This window comes from Ruditapes philippinarum, unplaced genomic scaffold, assembly GCF_026571515.1.
Source record: "Ruditapes philippinarum isolate M1 unplaced genomic scaffold, ASM2657151v2 ctg465_1_1_1_1, whole genome shotgun sequence".
Taxonomy (NCBI): Eukaryota; Metazoa; Mollusca; class Bivalvia; order Venerida; family Veneridae; genus Ruditapes; species Ruditapes philippinarum.
This window is the reverse complement of record NW_026867068.1, coordinates 58,450-80,591: the sequence shown is the minus strand read 5'-3', so window position 1 is coordinate 80,591 and position 22,142 is coordinate 58,450. Positions and strand designations below refer to the sequence as shown.

At 29.9% G+C, this 22,142-nt stretch overlaps 2 protein-coding genes across 47 annotated transcripts in view; both read left to right on the top strand.

Annotated features, from left to right (window-relative positions):
• LOC132734719 (uncharacterized) overlaps positions 1-6,102 on the top strand; it is a 50,465-nt gene extending 44,363 nt beyond the window's left edge. For 31 of the 36 annotated variants that reach the window (XM_060721551.1, XM_060721547.1, XM_060721527.1 and 28 more), the window contains 7 exons: positions 527-691; positions 1,124-1,288; positions 1,712-1,864; positions 2,592-2,756; positions 3,435-3,599; positions 5,063-5,227; positions 5,943-6,102. In XM_060721551.1, the coding sequence (XP_060577534.1) occupies positions 527-691; positions 1,124-1,288; positions 1,712-1,864; positions 2,592-2,756; positions 3,435-3,599; positions 5,063-5,227; positions 5,943-5,998 (1,034 nt within the window). In that variant the 3' untranslated portion in view covers positions 5,999-6,102. The remainder of the gene's footprint in view (positions 1-526; positions 692-1,123; positions 1,289-1,711; positions 1,865-2,591; positions 2,757-3,434; positions 3,600-5,062; positions 5,228-5,942) is intronic. The other 5 variants (XM_060721524.1, XM_060721520.1, XM_060721537.1 and 2 more) reach the window with 5 other exon arrangements.
• LOC132734721 (uncharacterized) overlaps positions 6,045-22,142 on the top strand; it is a 28,768-nt gene continuing 12,670 nt past the window's right edge. The window contains exons 1-19 of one of the 11 annotated variants that reach the window (XM_060721555.1): positions 6,045-6,108; positions 6,826-6,990; positions 7,715-7,876; positions 8,693-8,857; positions 10,473-10,637; positions 11,329-11,493; positions 11,971-12,135; positions 12,875-13,039; positions 13,644-13,820; positions 14,262-14,579; positions 15,068-15,286; positions 16,159-16,371; positions 17,135-17,368; positions 17,568-17,780; positions 18,370-18,603; positions 19,068-19,280; positions 19,926-20,033; positions 20,554-20,787; positions 21,378-21,590. In XM_060721555.1, the coding sequence (XP_060577538.1) occupies positions 6,060-6,108; positions 6,826-6,990; positions 7,715-7,876; positions 8,693-8,857; positions 10,473-10,637; positions 11,329-11,493; positions 11,971-12,135; positions 12,875-13,039; positions 13,644-13,820; positions 14,262-14,579; positions 15,068-15,286; positions 16,159-16,371; positions 17,135-17,368; positions 17,568-17,780; positions 18,370-18,603; positions 19,068-19,280; positions 19,926-20,033; positions 20,554-20,787; positions 21,378-21,590 (3,577 nt within the window). In that variant the 5' untranslated portion in view covers positions 6,045-6,059. Of the gene's footprint in view, positions 6,109-6,825; positions 6,991-7,711; positions 7,877-8,692; positions 8,858-10,472; positions 10,638-11,328; positions 11,494-11,970; positions 12,136-12,874; positions 13,040-13,643; positions 13,821-14,261; positions 14,580-15,067; positions 15,287-16,158; positions 16,372-17,134; positions 17,369-17,567; positions 17,781-18,369; positions 18,604-19,067; positions 19,281-19,925; positions 20,034-20,553; positions 20,788-21,377; positions 21,591-22,142 lie in introns of all 11 variants that reach the window. The other 10 variants (XM_060721557.1, XM_060721554.1, XM_060721558.1 and 7 more) reach the window with 10 other exon arrangements.

Here is a 22,142-nt window from a genome sequence, read left to right as displayed (position 1 = left end):
CAAGACGGAAAACTAGCTGTCGGCAATGAACCAAGAATGACATTGGACGATCTTTATAGATATCTTCAAAGTATTGACAGAACAAGTAAATAGATTAACTCATTTACAAATATGATTATGAAAAGAGATCGATTTCATAAGAAAGAATGAAATCTTGCAGTTTGGCAATGAACAAAGAGAATTTGGAGATCTTAAAAGATAGCTGCAAACTTTTGATTACACAAGCATTTTTACTGTTAACTTTATATTACATGTTAAATTGAGTTTACTTATATTGCTTGTAAATTTGTTCATCAAATATTTCGAAACTTGTTCTCTTTTTCATTATCTCTCAGATAATTTTCCTGCATTAACATGATAAATATAACGAAAACAATCACATTTATAGTTAAAAGATCAAAAGTATTTCGAAAACATATGTCTCCTACAGTTTAAAAATAACACTTTAAATGATTTTTATTCATAATTCAATTCTGAAATATTTAATAATGTTTCACATTCTAAGACAATATCCGTTATCTTACAGCAGGTATACAAAGACCAAAATTTACAAGAGAACAAATCAATAGAATGATTGAAGATACGAACAGAGGTCGATATTATAACCAAGAAGGAAAACTAGTTGTCGGCAATGAACCAAGAATGACTTTGGACGATCTAAATAGATATCTTCAAACAATTGATAGAACAAGTAAATAGATTAGCTCATTTACAAATATGATTATGAAAAGAGGTTGATTTCATAAGAAAGAAGGAAATCAGGCAGTTTTGCAATGAACATAGAGACTTCGGACGATTTTAAAAGATATCTGCAAACTCTTGATTACGACTTACTTTATGTTACATGTAAAACTACGTTTACATATTTTGCTTAGAATTTTTTTCTTCGATTATATTAAAACATGTTCACTTTTTACATTATCTCTCACATAATTTTCCTGCATTAACATAATAAATATAATGAGAAAAACCACATTTATAGTTCAAAGATCAAAATTATTTCCAAAACTTCTGTCTCCTACAGTTTAAAAATAACGCTTAAAATGATTTGTATTCTTAATTCAATGCCGAAATATCTAATACTTTTTCACTTACTAAGACAATATCCACTAACTTGTTACAGCAGGTATACAAAGACCAAAATTTACAAGAGAACAAATCAATAGAATGATTGAAGATACGAACAGAGGTCGATATTATAACCAAGAGGGAAAACTAGTTGTCGGCAATGAACCAAGAATGACATTGGATGATCTTAATAGATATCTTCAAACGATTGATAGAACAAGTTAAAATTAAAGCTTTTATAAATATGATTCTGAAATGAGGTCGAGTTGATAAGAAAGTAGAAAGTCATGCAAATGGCAATGAAGAAAGAGAATATGTACGATCTTAATAGATACCTGCAAAGGCTTTATTTTACGAGCACTTTTAAGGCCAAACTTATATTACCTGTAAAACCGCGATTACGTATTTTGCTAAGAAATTTTCATCAAATATTTCAAAAATATGTTCACTTTTTTCTTTATCCGTCAGATAACATCCGTGCAATAGATGAAAAATATAACGTAAAATAGACACATTTGTAGTATAGTGATCAGCAGTGGTTGTAAACCTTCTGTTTTATATGAAATAAGAATAACTTTTAACGTTCGAAATATTTAATAATGTTTCACTTACAAAGACAATATCCACTATCTCGTTACGGCAGGTATACAAAGACCAAAATTTACCAGAGAACAAATCAATAGAATGATTGAAGATACGAACAGAGGTCGATATTATAACCAAGAAGGAAAACTAGTTGTCGGCAATGAACCAAGAATGACTTTGGACGATCTTAATAGATATTTTCAAGAAATTGGTAGATCAAGTAGAAACATAGCTCATTTACAATTTTATTCCAATTAGATCACTTTTTATTTATTTAAACAATTAAAGCTTTATTTTTTGTATTAGTCAAGTGATTTTCGGCAGTTAAAGGACTGAAAAGCATAAATTTTTTGACAAAAATAATCAATTCATTTAAATATACAGTGTTCGTATTAGAGATTTGATCATGTCCGCCTTGTCCGTTTGTTTTTATGCAATTTTAAAGATTTCGCCAATAGCTATTATGTTTCTACAGTTGATATTCCGTGATCAAAATTGACAAGAGAACAAATTAATAGAATTTGTGATGATTCGAATAGAGGTCGATTTTTATAACACAGAAGTAAATTTTGTAGTTGACAATTAACCAAAAATGATTTTATTACGATCTGAATAGAAACCTGCAAAATCATAATTTTACAATCACGTTTACGACTAAATTGATATATTACGTGTAAAACTGCGTTTTTTTTTGTAAAATATTTTTCAAACCATTTTCACTTTCTTTCCTATTTCCCTAAGATATCTTTCCTGCATCTATATGATGAAAATAACGAAAACTAACACATTTATGGTTTAAAGCTCAATGGTATTTCAAAACTTCTACAATTTATAAATAACGCTTAAAATATTATGTATTCTTAATTCAATTCTAAAATATTTATCAGTTTTTCACTTACTAAGACAATATCCAATACTATAACAATATCTTGTTACAGCAGATATACAAAGACCAAAATTTACTAGAGAACAAATCAACAGAATGATTGAAGATACGAACAGAGGTCGATATTATAACCAAGACGGAAAACTAGCTGTCGGCAGTGAACCAAGAATGACTTTGGACGATCTTAATAGATATCTTCAAACTATTGATAGAACAAGTAAATAGAATAGCTCATTAACAAATATGATTACTAATTTGATTACATTTCATTTATTCTATCAAGTAGTTGTTTTCTGTATTTCTCCGTTTGACTTTTGCAACTGACGGACTGATAAATATAGCGTTTGAGAAAAAGATATAAAAATATGTTTAAATGTAAGAGATTTAAAAATGTCCGCCTTGTCAGTTCAGATTTCTCCAATAGATATTTAGCTTCTACAAGTTATATCCTGACATCAAAATTTACAAGATAAAAATTAACAGAATGATTGTTGATATGAAAAGAGGTCAATTTTATAAGAAAGTCAGAAATCTTGCAGCTGGCAATGAACCAAGAGACTTTGGACGATCTTTATAATAAATGCAAACTCTTGATTACGGCTAAAATTTTATGTTACGTGCGAACTGCGTTTAAATATTTTGCTCAGAAATTGTTTCATGAGATATATCAAAACATGTTCACTTTCTTCTTTATCACTCTTATAACATTCCTGCTTTTAGATGATGAATATAACGGAAACAGTAACATTGTTGGTTAAAAGATGAACAGTTGTTCTGCATCTTCTCTCACACATAATTTATAAATAACCTTGAACTTTTAAAATGTTTTGTATTCCTCATTCAACTCCAAACTATTTATTTATGCTACACCTAATGTTATACCATCTTGTTACAGCAGGTATACAAAGACCGAAATTTACTAGAGAACAAATCAATAGAATGATTCAAGATACGAACAGAGGTCGATATTATAACCTAGACGGAAAACTAGCTGTCGGCAATGAACCAAGAATGACATTGGACGATCTTAATAGATATCTTCAAGATATTGGTAGAACAAGTAAAACACTTAACTTATTAACAAATATTATTACCAATTAGATTACTTTTTTTTTTTAACAATTGATGCTTAATTTTTTTTTTTAATTCTGGTGATTTTCTGCAGTTAAAGGACTGAAAGGACAAATGTTAACACTTTATTTAAATTTACAGTGTTCGTTGAAGTGATTTTATCATGTCTACCTTAAGTTAGATTATTTTTTATGCAATTTTAATTATTTCGCCGAAGATATAATATTTCTACAGGTGATCTTCTTAGATCAAAATTTACAAGAAAACAAATTAATAGATTTTTTGATGATACGAGAAGAGGTCGATATTATAACAAAGCAGTAAATCTTGCAGTTGGCAATTTACCAAGAATGATTTTATTACGATCTGAATAGATACATGCAAAATCTTGATTTTAGAAGTACATTTACGGCTATTTTTTATATTACGTGTAAAAGCACGTTTAATGTTTTGTTTAGAAATTGTTTTGTGATATAGACCATCCTTACGGCCACTATACGGAAACATAGGTCAGATATATACCTTAACGGACAGCTGTATGCAAAATTTAAACAAACTTTACCTATCGGAAATTGAGTCATGGCAACTTTACTAAATTTAATCTTGGATGTTAGAAGGGCCCTTTTTTCAGAAATAAGTAACCTTTAAATAATCTACAATATCATCCTTATGAAAAATATTTTCCCAAGAAATAAGATTTAACATTCAGCTAACAATCCACTTAAGCAAAAAATTATTGTTTCTACTCAAGATTTATGAAATAAGTATAAAAATGTTACCCTACCCACCCATTTTTATAACGTGTCTGATCAATTTCATACTTAGAGAGCCTTATCAAAATATCCAAAAACATTTACTTAAATGAGAGACTGTTTTTAAAGTTCCCCTAAATTTTTATCAAAAGATTATTTGTTGATCTTGTAAATATTAAATACTTCGACTGTATAGTTTTGATTTTGCTGCACTATGACAATATCAGGTACTAAATTTGTTATTTGATTTACCATTATTTTGCCAATGAATATCTATATTAATTAAATCATTAAAATTATTTTTTTCCCCGAAAGGGATGTGAAAGATACATAAGTAATAATAAAAGAAATGGAAAATGACCCTTTTGGGGCTTAAGACCCCGGACCTATATTTCAATGAATTTAACAATAGTTCTAGCCTATTTGAATACTATTCAAAGCTAAGGTAATGCATTAGGATGGTCATACATTTAAAGATATTTCAAAACATGTTCACTTTTATGTTTTATCCCTTCGATATCTTACTTGCATATAACGAAAATAGTCACATATACGATTAAAAGCTTAAAAGGTTTTTCTAAAACTTCTGTCTCCTACAGTTTAAAGATAACGCTTAGCATGTTTTTTTATTCTTAATTAAATTCCAAAATATTTTTTAAAAAATTCACTACCTAAGAAAATATCCACTATCTTGTTACAGCAGGTATACAAAGACCAAAATTTACAAGAGAACAAATCAACAGAATGATTGATGATACGAACAGAGGTCGATATTATAACCAAGACGGTAAACTAGTTGTCGGCAATGAACCAAGAATGACTTTGGACGATCTTAATAGATATCTTCAAACTATTGATAGAACAAGTAAAATAGATTAGCTCATTATCAAATATGATTACCAATTAGATAACATTTCATTATTTTCAACAATTAGTTGTTTTCTGTATTTATCCGATGATTTTTTGTTATTAACTGATAAATATAACATTTGTGAAAAGGATAAAAAATAATTATGTTCAAATATAAGAGATCATGTCCGCCTTCTGTTTAATACAGTTTATCTGACCTTTTATACAATATTAAAGATGTCTCCAATAGATATTTAGCTTCTACAAGTAATATTCCGAGATCAAAATTTACAAGAGAACAAATTAAAAGAATGGTTGTTGATTCATAAAGAGATCTAATTTTATAAAAGAGTAGGAAATCCTGCAGTTGGCGATGAACAAATAATGACTTTGGGGTGATCTTAATAGATATCTGTAAAATCTAAATTATACAAGCACTTTTACGGCTTGATGTTTTTATTAAAACTGCGTTAACATATTTTTGTTAAAATTGGTGTATAAATATTTCGAAACATTTTTACGTTTCTCCTTTATCCCTCAGATAAGGTTTCTGCATGTAACGGAAACAGACACAATTAATTGTTAAAAGATCAACAGTAATTATTAGTTCTAAATCTTCTCTCTCCTACAGATTATAAATATGGCTAATAATATTCTTTATTTTTATATTCGATTTCAAAATGCTTAATAACTTTTCAATTACTAACGCAATACCCACTATCTTGTTACAGCAGGTATACAAAGACCAAAATTTACAAGAGAACAAATCAATAGAATGATTGAATGATACGAACAGAGGTCGATATTATAACCAAGACGGTAAACTAGCTGTCGGCAATGAACCAAGAATGACTTTGGACGATCTTAATAGATATCTTCAAACTATTGATAGAACAAGTAAAATAGATTAGCTCATTATCAAATATGATTACCAATTAGATAACATTTCATTATTTTCAACAATTAGTTGTTTTCTGTATTTATCCGATGATTTTTTTGTTATTAACTGAATAAATATAACATTTGTGAAAAGGAAAAAAAATAATTATGTTCAAATATAAGAGATCATGTCCGCCTTCTGTTTAATACAGTTTAACTGACCTTTTATACAATATTAAAGATGTCTCCAATAGATATTTAGCTTCTACAAGTAATATTCCGAGATCAAAATTTACAAGAGAACAAATTAAAAGAATGGTTGTTGATTCATAAAGAGATCTAATTTTATAAAAGAGTAGGAAATCCTGCAGTTGGCGATGAACAAATAATGACTTTGGGGTGATCTTAATAGATATCTGTAAAATCTAAATTATACAAGCACTTTTACGGCTTGATGTTTTTATTAAAACTGCGTTAACATATTTTTGTTAAAATTGGTGTATAAATATTTCGAAACATTTTTACGTTTCTCCTTTATCCCTCAGATAAGGTTTCTGCATGTAACGGAAACAGACACAATTAATTGTTAAAAGATCAACAGTAATTATTAGTTCTAAATCTTCTCTCTCCTACAGATTATAAATATGGCTAATAATATTCTTTATTTTTATATTCGATTTCAAAATGCTTAATAACTTTTCAATTACTAACGCAATACCCACTATCTTGTTACAGCAGGTATACAAAGACCAAAATTTACAAGAGAACAAATCAATAGAATGATTGATGATACGAACAGAGGTCGATATTATAACCAAGACGGTAAACTAGCTGTCGGCAATGAACCAAGAATGACTTTGGACGATCTTAATAGATATCTTCAAACTATTGATAGAACAAGTAAAATAGATTAGCTCATTATCAAATATGATTACCAATTGATAACATTTCATTAATTTCAACAATTAGTTGTTTTCTGTATTTATCCGATGATTTTTTGTTATTAACTGATAAATATAACATTTGTGAAAAAGATAAAAAATAATTATGTTCAAATGTAAGAGATCATGTCCGCCTTCTGTTTAATACAGTTTAACTGACCTTTTATACAATATTAAAGATGTCTCCAATAGATATTTAGCTTCTACAAGTAATATTCCGAGATCAAAATTTACAAGAGAACAAATTAAAAGAATGGTTGTTGATTCAAAAAGAGATCTATTTTATAAGAGAGAAGGAAATCCTGCAGTTGGCGATGAACAAATTATGACTTTGGGGTGATCTTAATAGATATCTGTAAAATCTAAATTATACAAGCACTTTTACGGCTTGATGTTTTTATTACGTTTAAAACTGTGTTAACATATTTTTGTTAAAATTGGTGTATAAAATATTTCAAAACATTTTTACTTTTTTCCTTTATCCCTCGGATAACGTTTCTGCATGTAACGGAAACACTCACAATTAATTGTTAAAAGATCAACAGTAATTCTTAGTTCTAAATCTTCTCTCTCCTACAGATTATAAAATATGGCTAATAATTTTCTTTATTTTTATATTTGATTTCAAAATGCTTAATAACTTTTCAATTACTAACGCAATACCCACTATCTTGTTACAGCAGGTATACAAAGACCAAAATTTACTAGAGAACAAATCAACAGAATGATTGATGATACGAACAGAGGTCGATATTATAACCAAGACGGTAAACTAGCTGTCGGCAATGAACCAAGAATGACTTTGGACGATCTTAATAGATATCTTCAAACTATTGATAGAACAAGTAAATAGAATAGCTCATTAACAAATATGATTACTAATTTGATTACATTTCATTTATTCTATCAAGTAGTTGTTTTCTGTTGGTTTAAACATATTTATTTAAGCTCGAGTGCGAAATAAGTTCTTGCAACTTATATTAATCACTTTCGAGTCTGTTTCCTGGAACCAACCAGTACTGGTGTCGTATGAAGAAACATGGTCGTGTATTTCTACGTTTGACCTTTGCAACTGACGGAGTGATAAATATAACGTTTGAGAAAAAGATATAAAAATATGTTTAAATGTAAGAGATTTAAAAATGTCCGCCATGTCAGTTCAGATTTCTCAAATAGATATTTAGCTTCTACAAGTTATATTCTGACATCAAAATTTACAAGATAAAAATTAACAGAATGATTGTTGATATGAAAAGAGGTAAATTTTATAAGAAAGTCAGAAATCTTGCGAATGGCAATGAACCAAGAGACTTTGGACGATCTTAATAGATACTTGCAAACTCTTGACTATACAAGACTTTTACGGCTTAAATTTTATATAACGTGTAAAGCGCGTTTAAATATTTTGCTCAGAAATTGTTTCATAAGATGTTTCAAAACATGTTCACTTTTTTCATTATCACTCTTATAACATTCCTGCATTTACATGATGAATATAACAGAAACAGTAACATTGATGGTGAAAATATCATCAGTGGTTCTGTAACTTCTGTCACACATAATTCAAAAATGACCTTTAAAGTTTATAATGTTTTGTATTCATCATTCAACTCAAAACTATTTATAAATGCTACACCTAATGTTATACCATCTTGTTACAGCAGGTATACAAAGACCGAAATTTACTAGAGAACAAATCAATAGAATGATTCAAGATACGAATAGAGGTCGATATTATAACCAAGACGGAAAACTAGCTGTCGGCAATGAACCAAGAATGACTTTGGACGATCTTAATAGATATCTTCAAGATATTGGTAGAACAAGTAAAACACTTAGCTTTTTAACAAATATTATTACCAATTAAGTAACAAATATTATTACCAATTAGATTACTTTTTATTTATTTTAACAATTGAAGCTTAAGGTTTTTTTAATTTATTCTGGTGATTTTCTGCAGTTAAAGGGCTGAAAGGCATAAAGTTTGTTACAAATGTTAACACTTTATTTAAATTTACAGTGTTCGTTGAAGTGATTTTATCATGTCTGCCTTAAGTTAGATTATTTTTTATGCAATTTTAATTATTTCGCCGAAGATATAATATTTCTACAGGTGATATTCTTAGATCAAAATTCACAAGAAAACAAATTAATAGATTTTTTGATGATACGAGAAGAGGTCGATATTATAACAAAGCAGTAAATCTTGCAGTTGGCAATTTACCAAGAATGATTTTATTACGATCTGAATAGATACATACAAAACCTTGATTTTAGAAGTACATTTACGGCTAATTTTTGTATGTTACGTGTAAAAGCACGTTTACTGTTTTGTTTAGAAATTATTTTATGGTATGGACCATCCTAACGGGCACTATACGGAAACATAGGTCAGATATATACCTTAAAGGACATCTGTATGCAAAATTTAAACAAACTTTACCTATCGGAAATTGAGTCATGGCAACTTTACTAAATTTAATCTTGGATGTTAGAAGGGTCCTTTTTTCAGAAATAAGTAACCTTTAAATAATCTACAATATCATCCTTTTGAAAAATATTTTCCCAAGAAATAAGATTTAACATTCAGCTAACAATCCACTTAAGCAAAAAATTATTGTTTCTACTCAAGAATTATGAAATAAGTATAAAAATGTTACTCTACCCACCCATTTTTAAAACGTGTCTGATCAATTTGCTACTTAGAGAGCCTTATCAAAATATCCAAAACATTTACTTAAATGAGAGTCTGTTTTCAAAGTTTCCCTAAATTTTTATCAAAAGTTTATTGGTTGATCTTGTAAATATCAAATACTTCTACTGTATAGTTTTGATTTTGCTGCACTTTGACAATATCAGGTACTATATTTGTTATTTGATTTACCATTATTTTGCCAATAAATATCTATATTAATTAAATCATTAAAATTAATTTTTTCCCCGAAAAGGGATGTGAGAGATACATAAGTAATAATAAAAGAAGGGGAAAAAATTACCCTTTTGGGGCTTAAAACCCGGACCTATATTTCAATGTATTTAACAGTAGTTCTAGCCTATTTGAATACTCTTCAAAGCTAAGGTAATGCATAAGGATGGACATACATTTAAAGATATTTCAAAACATGTTCACTTTTATGTTTCTTCCCTTAGATATCTTACTTTCATATAACGAAAATAGTCACATATACGATTAAAAGCTTAAAAGGTTTTTCTAAAACCTATGTCTCCTACAGTTTAAACATAACGCTTAACATGTTTTTTATTCTCAATTTAATTCCAAAATATTAAATAATTTTTCACTACCTAAGAAAAGTTTTTCGAAAACATATGTCTCCTACAGTTTAAAAATATAAAAACTTAAAATGATTTGTATTCATAATTCAAATCCGAAATATTTAATAATTTTCTCTTACTAAGACAATATCCATTATCTTGTTACAGCAGATGTACAAAGACCAAAATTTACTAGAGAACAAATCAATAGAATGATTGAAGATACGAACAGAGGTCGATATTATAACCAAGACGGAAAACTAGTTGTCGGCAATGAACCAAGAATGACTTTGGACGATCTTAAAAGATATCTTCAAACTATTGATAGAACAAGTAAATAGAATAGCTCATTATCAAATATGATTACCAATTTGATTACATTTCATTTATTCTATCAAGTAGTTGTTTTCTGTATTTCTCCGTTTGACTTTTGCAACTGACGGACTGATAAATATAACGTTTGAGAAAAAGATATAAAAATATGTTTAAATGTAAGAGATTTAAAAATGTCCGGCTTGTCAGTTCAGATTTCTCCAATAAATATTTAGCTTCTACAAGTTATATTCCGACATCAAAATTTACAAGATAAAAATTAACAGAATGATTGTTGATATGACTAGAGGTCAATTTTATAAGAAAGTCAGAAATCTTGCAGTTGGCAATGAACTAAGAGACTTTTGACGATCTTAATAATAAATGCAAACTCTTGATTATACAAGACTTTTACGGCTTAAATTTTATATAACGTGTGAACCGCGTTTAAATATTTTGCTCAGAAATTGTTTCATAAGATATATGAAAACATGTTCACTTTCTTCTTTATCACTCTTATAACATTCCTGCTTTTAGATGATCAATATAACGGAAACAGTAACATTGATGGTTAAAAGATGAACAGTTGTTCTGCATCTTCTCTCACACATAATTTAAAAATAACCTTAAACGTTTAAAATGTTTTGTATTCCTCATTCAACTCCAAACTATTTATTTATGCTACACCTAATGTTACACAATCTTGTTACAGCAGGTATACAAAGACCGAAATTTACTAGAGAACAAATCAATAGAATGATCGAAGATACGAACAGAGGTCGATATTATAACCTAGACGGAAAACTAGCTGTCGGCAATGAACCAAGAATGACATTAGACGATCTTAATAGATATCTTCAAGATATTGGTAGAACAAGTAAAAAACTTACTTTTCATTTATTTTAACAATTAAAGCTTTAGTTGTTTTTTTTATTCTGGTGATTTCTGCAGTTAAATGACTGAAAGGCATAATGTTTGTTGCAAAGGTGAACAGTTTATTTAAATTTAAAGTGTTCGTGTAAGAGGTTTTATCAAGTTCGCCTTCAGTTCGATTATTTTTATGCAATTTTAATTATTTCGTCAATAGCTATTATGTTTCTACAGGTAATATTTACAAGAGAACAAACTAGTAAAATGATTGATGATACGCACAGAGGCTGATTTATAACAAAGAAGGAAATCTAGAAGATGAATGTAACGGAAACAGTTACAATTAATTGTTTTAAGATCAACAGTAATTCTTAGTTATAAATCTTCTCTCTCCTACAGATTATAAATAACGCAAAAATGTTCTTTATTTTTTTATTCGAATAACTTTTCAATAACAAACTCAATACCCACTATCTTGTTTCAGCAGGTATACAAAGACCAAAATTTACAAGAGAACAAATCAACAGAATGATTGATGATACGAACAGAGGTCGATATTATAACCAAGACGGAAAACTAGTTGTCGGCAATGAACCAAGAATGACTTTGGACGATCTTAATAGATATCTTCAAGAAATTGGTAGAACAAGTAAAACCATAGCTCATTTACAAATATTATTATCAATTAAATTACTTTTCATTTATTTTAACAATAGGAGCTTTTGCTTTTTAGCTCACCTGAGCTAGCCGAAAATGACTTTGGGCGATCTTAATAGATACCTTCAAAATCTAGATTATACAAGTAACTGTTCTGATTTAATTTAATCGATTTCATGAAACTTGGCGTGTTACAGAAAGTAATTATTTTAGAAGAAATGATTTGATAATTTTTTTCCGGTATATTTTCTGAAAAATAAAGGACGAATATAATTTTCGAATTAGGAAAGCATTTATACGGACCCATCTGCGGTCCTTGGATTAACTGTCCGACGCGTTCACCCCTAGTCTCCGATATTACTTATAATCAAAACAGGAAACTAGTTTTCGGCAATAAACCAAGACTGGCATTGGAAGATCTTAATACAAGCCTTCAAAATCTTAAAAAACTAAAACTTATCTAAAAAACTAACCTTACTGAAATTCTTTTGTTCTGCATTATATTCTTTTTCCTTAATTGAAATTCTAGAATAGATATATCTGCCATAGTTTCTGTAATATTTCTGATGCAATTTATAAAATTGTTAAAAAGAGGAAGTCAAATTTGTATTTTCCGTTCTTTCATTAAATTTGAGAAATTAACTTTGTAAAATGTAACAATATAAAGCTTTCGTGACTCTTTTGATATTATTGATAAAGTTTGTACACAATACCAAATTAATTGTTTTTAGCAGATCCTCAAAGGTCGCGTTTCACCCGGCAGCAAATACTGGATATGATAGAAGGTCTGAAAAGGGGTCTTTACTACAACCTGGATGGAAAGGAAGCATTTGGAAATGAACCGAGGTTGACTTTGGATGATCTTAATAGATACCTTCAAACTTTGGATAACACAGGTAATTGAAACTTCATAATGTCATTTATCAAATAAAATTTGATCATCAAATAGATTTGTCTATATTTTCTTTTTACTATACTTTCAAGATATTCGTAACATAAATGAGTTTGATTTTGAAAGTATAAACAAATACATGTAACAAGCTGAAGTTCTTGGATTAATTGCATTTTTCAAAATAATATTGATAATAAAATATTTATTCAATGAGTAGTAGGCTAAAACACTAACGAATCATATGCTGGAACCAACCTGTATTTAACAATGCCGAAAAATTCTTACTAAGGAAACAACAACATGGTCTAGACAGGGCTTTAACTAACACGGTTAACTACCCAGCCACGCCGCAACATTTATTTTTATGATATCTACTTAGAAGTGCATCATGAAACCCTTATTCGAAAAATTGACATAGCATATACATTGCATACATTGACACATAGTCAATTGATACAAAATTACTTTTAGGTTATACAAAATTACTTTTAACAACCTAAATCAATTTAAAAAGTATAGCATATTACCATCGTCTTGCTGCCATGTGATACAATGTGACGTTAAACCCAAATTATCTGAAAGACATCAATGTGCATAATACATTTCAGCCGGAATTCCAGGTGGTACGACACAGTATACATTTACACTTGATGATATAAATAGGATGTTGACGGGGATAGGCCAAGGTGTGGCCTACAATATTCAAGGAAGAAACGCAACTGCTGGAGAACCAACACTCACAAAGGCACAACTAAAGCAAATGGCAAAAGATTTACTTGGATCTTGTGAGTTTGAGTGTGTTTTTGTTTATGTTGTTGTTAACTGATAGTTGATAAACTGCTTTGATCGGAAAAGTTGTCACAAACAGGCTTTTTTAACAGAGTTTCGCTAGAAATTAACCAAACAACGTCCGCCAACCTTAAAGTTCACTTCAAATGATTCACAAAATTGTACAGATGTACATTTTCTCTTAATCCACCTACTCCAGTGACTTTTACAAACCCATGTTTAGTGTTTCTCTTTGTCTGATTATGTTGATGTTCAGATAGTTTAAAGCAAAATATGTTGTTTTCTTTAACAACTGACGGGCTATAATTGTATTATAATAAGTTAAATTTTATGTATGATTCAAATGAAATAGTCACTCATTAATTATCTCAGTTTGTTTTTTATTTCATAAGTCATGAAAATTGGTAACTTATATAATTATGATGAGTTTGTTTCAGCACCACCTGAACCAACTAGAAGGAACTATACTGTAGATGAAATTAGTGCTATTTTAGACGGTATGGACAATAACAAGAGATACAATTATCAAGGGCTTGAAGCAAGTCCTGGTGATCAATATTTAGATAGAGGATATCTCACAAAACGTCTAGTAGATGCCGTTCTGCCTAACTATAATATACAAGATGTTCAAAATATGTTATATGGTATGCAGAATGGTTCATTATACAACTATAGAGGACGGATTGCCTCTCCTGGTGAAAGGACATGGCTCAAAGACCAATTAGAGCTTCTCCTCATTTTCTTGCTCGGTTTGCGTACGTATTTGTAATACTTAAGAAATATATTTTTTTACTAGAAAAAAATTCTGTAGCCTTTTAAATTCATACTGTAAATCAAATAAAATGCGTGAATCAGTCATTATACAGTCAGGCTTATTTTCAGTGCTGCAATAACATTTATATGTGACTTAGCAATTTAAATGTAGTATCAAGAAATGCGATTGCTTATCATGTAAAATCTCTACTTTTAATCGAAAACAACTTTTATAATGCACGATAAAAATGTATACATTAAAACATTTGAAAAAGTGGATGAGTCCGTTTTTTTGTAAGATAAGCACTTACAAACGCATAGTAACACACAACTGCAGAGATAACGACCCTAGGGATAATGGCAATGAGTGAAGAAATATATATACAATATAATGTAGTAAATTTTGCAAACATATTGTTTATTTAAAGTGTACAAACATCATTTTAAACTGTTGACATTCATGTTAATTTAAATATTTCCATTGCAACAGGATATGAAAACGTTGCGGCAAATAAATCTGCAGACATGTCTAGCGTGTATCATCCATCGTGGACTGCTGATAAAGGTGTCGATGGAAATCGAAACCAAAATATGTTCTTCGACTCCTGCTTCCACACAGCTTATGACAAAGATCCATATTTTATTATTGATCTGGGGGCCATTTATGATTTAGACACGCTTGTTATTTTCAACAGACAGGATTGCTGTGGTAATATCTCTAACGTTAACTTACACAATTTGTAACGATACTGATAAATAGCCTTCTTCACACATTGTGTTAATTTGTGAAAACACTGTTAAATAATCTTCACATATTCTGTTTCTTTATATTAATGCAATATGTAAAGACAATGATAAATAATCTTCACGAATTCGGTTTATTACGTTGTAAAACGCTGTTAATGTAACTTAGTAGGAACGTTTGTTCATTGTCCGTTGTCAGTAAATTACCTCTACTGGTTTTGAGGTCAGTAGGTCAAGATCAAAGTGACAGTGACATTGTGTGAAAGCTCTTTGTCTCTCATCACTTGAGAAGGAATACGCCTAAGTTGGTAAAACTTTTTAAGGACATTGTCTATGCCCAGAAAGTGACTCCCATCGATTTTAAGTACATCGAGTACAAGATCTAGGTCCCATTGAAACTGACTGTAAAATCTTTCTCCAATAAAGTACTTTAGACAAGAAATAATCTTAGGATTGTTAAACTTTGAAGGGAACGTCAAATACCAGTATATGGTTCTAATGATTTTGAAGTCGTAAGATCAAGGTCAAGTGACCACATAAATACTGCGTCTATATAAAAACTAAGGCTTACTCCGTCAATATTTTGATACTATTATCATATAGGTCGCTTATTTTACTATTTATAAACAACTTAACGTATGAAGTATGCATACGTTTGTAAATATGCCACTGTGACAAGCCAGTGAAGTTATGCATACGTATCCTCTGCACACATTCCAAGTTTTATAAATCCATAAAACTGTTTTAATGTAAAAGTACCATACATAGTTTGGGTTTATTTCAATGTTTTAATAATTAATAATGTGTCAGTCTAATTCACTGTTGCTATGGTTACAGAGGACCGTGCCAATAATCTTGAAGTATCGACTGGATTAACATTACATGACATGACAATACAGGATGTAATTATTGGCCCAGTGTCATCAACTGCTTTATTGAGATTTAAGCCAAAGCCTAGCGCTCGTTATATAAAGATTCAGAAGAAAGGAGTGAACCCCTCATTTTTCCATCTGTGTGAAGTTGAGTTGTATGGATCGTACAATAGAGAAGGTAATTTATTTTCACAGATATATTGCACCTGTGTCCCATCTTTTTTCATTTTCAGAATCCAAATAATTCATATCAAATGCTTATTGTACTAGAAGAGTTGTACTCGGCTTGCTCCTCGCCAAATATATGTCTGACAGCTGTGTACCCATTTATTCAGTATTATTCACGACAATGTATATTTACCTCATAATATCAAATAAAAGCGTATATCAGATATTTAAGTCTTTTTTCGACACGTTTCATAAAATCCGTGTCCTCTTTAAAAATAGCCCTTTGTTTTATGAAAATATTTTATAACTGAAAGAAAATGGTGTAAATATTGAAAGAACAAACAAAAAAACAAATAAACAAAACAAAAAAACATGCATGATGAAAGGGACTCTACTAAGTTTTATGATTTTTTTTGTTTTTTTTTTGCATAAAGGGACTTAATTTATTTTTTTCGAGATTTGTTTACCACCGTAGGTCTGTACCAATAACTTGTGTGTAAAATTTCAGATCATTCGCTATTTACATTTGTGCAAACTAATAAAAAATGAAAAGCGTTCAGAGGCTAATTATCATCAGAGCTGTTAGTAAATTTGGCACATTTTTACAAGATTTGTTGTTCTCATCAAAATTCTTATTATAAAAGTAATTAAATTTGTTGTCCTTGTTTATGAACTGCAAACAATCCCGTTAAGATTGATGCTTAATATGTAATTCTTTCTAAACGTTTTCCTAGTATGCGGTGTAATAATTTATATTGGTTTTGTATTTCAAGATGCTGAAAATATCGCGCTTGGTAAAAGAACGGAGTTGTCTTCCTTGTATCAAAATAATAATAACTACGCCGGTAATAAAGGTAATGATGGAAATCCAAATGGACAAGTATCTTCTGGAAGCGAAAACTCGTGTTTCCATACCAATCAACAGTTACAACCGTATTGGATGATAGATCTCGGAGATTTGTATGATATACACCGTATAGTTCTACACAATAGATTAGACTGCTGCTGTAAGTTATTTGAAATTCTAACGTTCATTTCAGCGTAATCCAAACATGCACCCTTCGAATTTTAATCGTTGCACTCCTACTCATTTCACTTAAATTAAAAAAACTTACGATTCCGCAATCTGAACATTTACATCGGAAACTTTGTCCAATATTGCTTTCTTATATTCAGTATATAATAATGTTTGCCGTTTGTTTGTAGCTGAACGAGCACATGACCTAGTAATACTTGCTGGTCCAACACATGAAGACACAAGCCCCATATATTACCATGCCGGTTCTCTAGGGCCATTAAAAGAGATACTGCTTCCTCCAGGACAACATGCACAATTTATAAAGATACAAATCAATGACACTTTGCCAGAATACTTACATCTTTGTGAAGTTGAAATATATGGTACATATTCTAAAAAAGGTAACATCATATTCTATGACAAATGTATAAGCTTTTCTTATAACAACTATCACGTTTCATGTTTTTTTCTAAATTCCACTTTACTTACTATTAAGAAAGGAAATTTATACAAGCTAATTCGGGTCTGCATTTTGTCTTTAATTCTAACATGCTTGCAACGTTCAGATGTATGTCTGACTATCACACTTTGACAGTGGATTACTTTTAATATTCTAGGACAATTTATTTATTGACATGAAATACTTACAAATTATACCTAAATATCTTGTTTGATTATATAAGTTCTGATGAAATTTCTTCTGTTGTATTAAAATGCTATCTTTTCCTCTTTAAATGTCCCTATGGTTGTTTATTACGAAATTTGATCTTTAAATTTTACAATTTAACTTCCACTTCAGTTCCTGGTCTTTAAATCATAGATAAAGGTCATTTAAGATCTTCCATTACTATAAATGCTGGAAAAGTTGTATTTAGACGATTACAGTGTTGGTGTGAATTAAAACTAACATAGACATTAGTAAGTAACCAATAAGCAAGAAAAATACTAACTAAAACCTGTCGTATTTTAACATACTCTAATTTTTTAAAGGTTCCGAAAATGTTGCTTTGAACAAAACAACAGAGATGTCTAGTTTGTTCCAAAATAATCCGATCTATGCCAGTGAGAAGGGTAACGATGGCAACTCTCATGGACATATTATTCCTGGTAGCGATAATACATGCTTTCATACTGAGAAAGACATAAGACCATATTGGAAGGTCGACCTGGGTGCCGTATATGACCTTGAAAGCATTGTACTTCACAACAGACTTGATTGTTGCGGTAAACAAGTTCATATTACATTTACCTCAGTATATATAAATATATCATTTTAAAGCTTTATTTAAATGTAATACAGGACATGAGTTGTGTTTGTTGTATTAACTATTCCCCAATACCCACCCGCTTAGCTCAATAGGATAGCATTGAATCGGAAATCCAAATCTCATTGGTTCAATCCGCAGGCGAAACGAAATGTGTCAGTGAAAATTGGGTATTGATTTCTGAAATTAAATCTTATCAATAAGTCAGTTGTCTCCTCCAATAGATTTACTGGTTAGTTCACCAGGAAAGCCGGTTAGGCGAACCTACAGCCAAGATGTGGCAAAAGAAATGAAATCAACGTAATAACCGAGGCAGACAAACAAACTAACATTAGTCCATAATGATATTTATTTAGATCTTGATGAAGACAATATTGTAACATTAAATATTTCTCCATCAAAATGTATATTTTATTATTCTAGGTGATCGAGCACATAATATTGAAATCCTCGCTGGTTATTCTGATAGTAATCTTGTTCCCGTTTATTACAATGCCGGTATTTTGGGACCAATAGAGACATTCTACTTTCCAAACAATACTGATGCGCAGATAATCATGGTTCGAATCAACGACTTGATTCCAGAAATACTACATCTTTGTGAAGTAGAAATTTATGGTGTATACAAAAGACCAGGTAATTTGCATATAGAAGCGTTTAGTATCAGTAAAATCTTATTGTAATTATATAAATATCATATAAACATACATATTTGCATGTCAAAAAAAAGACAAAAAGTCAACTATGCAGATAAATTTGTAAATTATCATTGAAGATTTAAAGGCAAAATATAAATGGTAAAATAAAGAATCAAATGCTTGTAGATTATAATGTATGATGACAAGATTTATTTGCTGGTGATATTTAAATAGTTCATACATATTTCAATGCATTATTAGTTAAATGTACATCAACAAGGGTTAGATAGAAATACATGTAGTTGTTCGCTCGTTTGATCCCGAGAATATTCTCCAACATTTATTATGATATTTATATTCAGTAATACGTTTTTAACAAATCTAAATGATATTTAATCATAATGTGTGGCTTATACATGTTCATGTTATCGCTTTAATTTGAAAAATTATAGGAAACAAGACATTACATATACATTGTACTTGGTTTTGTACTTGATATTTAAACTTTTAAAGTTGGTGAATTTGGAATTTTTATAATTCAATTTTGTCAATGCCAACATAGACAAATATGTCACTATTTTAATGTCGGAAAAACAAATAGAATAAACAAACTTAAAATTATATTTTTATATTTATTAAACAGATCTATGCGGAATTTCACCATGCTTGAACGGCGGTAATTGTACAAATATAGCTGGGGACAATTTATGTGTGTGTCCAGTAGACTGGATCGGCAAATATTGTCAGATAAGTAAGTTATGTCAGTAATTGAAGCAGCTGGCCTCCAGATTCTACTAATGACTTGAAATCTAAAAGTAAAATGAACAAAGAAAGTAATTGACACATTGCAAACGGCAAATGCGATTGACATAGATTACCAAAGATAGATCTAAATAAGCAAAATAAAACAGTCTATTTTGAAAGGAGTGTTTTACGCTTGCAAATGACACGCGCACTTTTTGATTTGCGTTCCAATCGTGTATGATTTGATATTTATTTTGCAAAAAGTTAAACATATACGAATATCACGTTCCGTCATGGATGAATGATCAATTGTAATTATATGCAAAAAAGGACAAATCATATGTGATTACATTCAAGAAAAAGAATTTGACTCGTGTTGCGTTAAGTGTACATCTTGTCACAGTCATGCCTTCAGAATAACGTTTTTAGGTAATGGGGTTATTCTAAATTAAATTGCTCGTGTTATACATAATAACAGCTTAAAAGACTTTGATTAAACTTGCATGTATTTTTTAAATCAATTTTAGGTGCAGACAATATTGCTTATGGTAAACCGACACAACTGTCTAGTCTGTACCTTAATGACCCTATATTCACCGGTGAGAAGGGTAATGATGGAGATTCTAGTGGAAACTTGATGTTTAATAACAACAATACATGTTTCCATACAAACAAGGAGCGCAGACCTTACTGGCAGGTAGATCTCGGAGCTGTATATGATCTACGGAGGATTGTCCTTCATAACAGACTTGATTGTTGCAGTAAGTGGATTAACTAAATGTAACTCATATTTGACAATTCATTAAAAACTAAATGACTGCTCGCATGGTATTGTACTTCTTTTTAGGTGAGGAATATTTTTAACGGCGTTGAACTTTTCTTACGTTATCAAATTGCATTCTGTTTAATACATAAACATATAAGGATTATTTAGCTTTTAAGAAGCTAACCATATTAGAGCTGCAAGATCCGAGTTCAAATGTATTCATTCATGTACAAAGCATTGTATATTAGCGCTTTTATACGATATACTTAATTGTATCTGACAACTGTCAAAATTCGTAGATTCCTTCCTTAAAGTACATTTTATCTATTACAAATATAAACATATTGATTTTTTTAACTGCAAATATGTTTTTATTTTGACTAATTTAGTTTTTATTGTAAGGTTTGTATTGGACTTCAAAACTGAGTAAAGGTGATTTTGCACAGACACGTGTGCATACAAATAATGGAATATATTTGTTCAGTCACATGACGCAAATAAGTATAAGATATAGATAATACTTATTGTCTTACATTGTGTTTCTAATTATTATGTATCTATAGTGTTTGTTACATGTATTTGTAGCACAACGGGCACATGATATAGAAATTCTAGCGGGTCTCACACCTGATGACATGATGTCAATTAACTATATTCCTGGGAATTTGGGAACCTCGAGAGAAATAACTCTGCCATCCGGTCAACCTGCACAGTTTGTGAGGATTCAAATAAATGATCTGTTCCCTGAATACTTACATCTTTGTGAAGTAGAAATTTATGGTAGCTTTTCTAGAGAAGGTAATGTGGCAGTTGAGTTGAAATATTTAACGTAAAAATATCTTTTGCTTGCTTGTAGGGTTTGCATTTTCCGTCATATAACAAAAGATATTTCAGCAGTATTATCTTAAATGATTACAATTTGTTTCACTTGTGGATAGATCTAATATTCAAAACCTTCTAGAAATAAATTGATTTCTTCCATAAGCATGTTTCAATTGTTATTTAATTTAAGAAATTGTTATCAGAATTTTGTGGCTACTCTTTTTCGTTTTGTTTTGTATTGATATTTTTCAACACATATAAAAATTGTTTGTAGTACAATAATTTTCACTGGCTTTAACTCTGATAATACAAACGGTGGTAAAGTCTTGCCAATACGACCCGCTTTAAGTCAAGCCAATCTTCACTTCCAAGCAGTCTAATCTACTTTCTGCTCAATTGTCATTTTGTGATAACCAAACCTCTAATACAATGGACAAATGTAAATTCTTAGACATCATGTCTTATTAACTATGTAAAGATTAAATACTTTCTGACAGTTCTTTTTATTTATCCATTTGTTTATTTAAA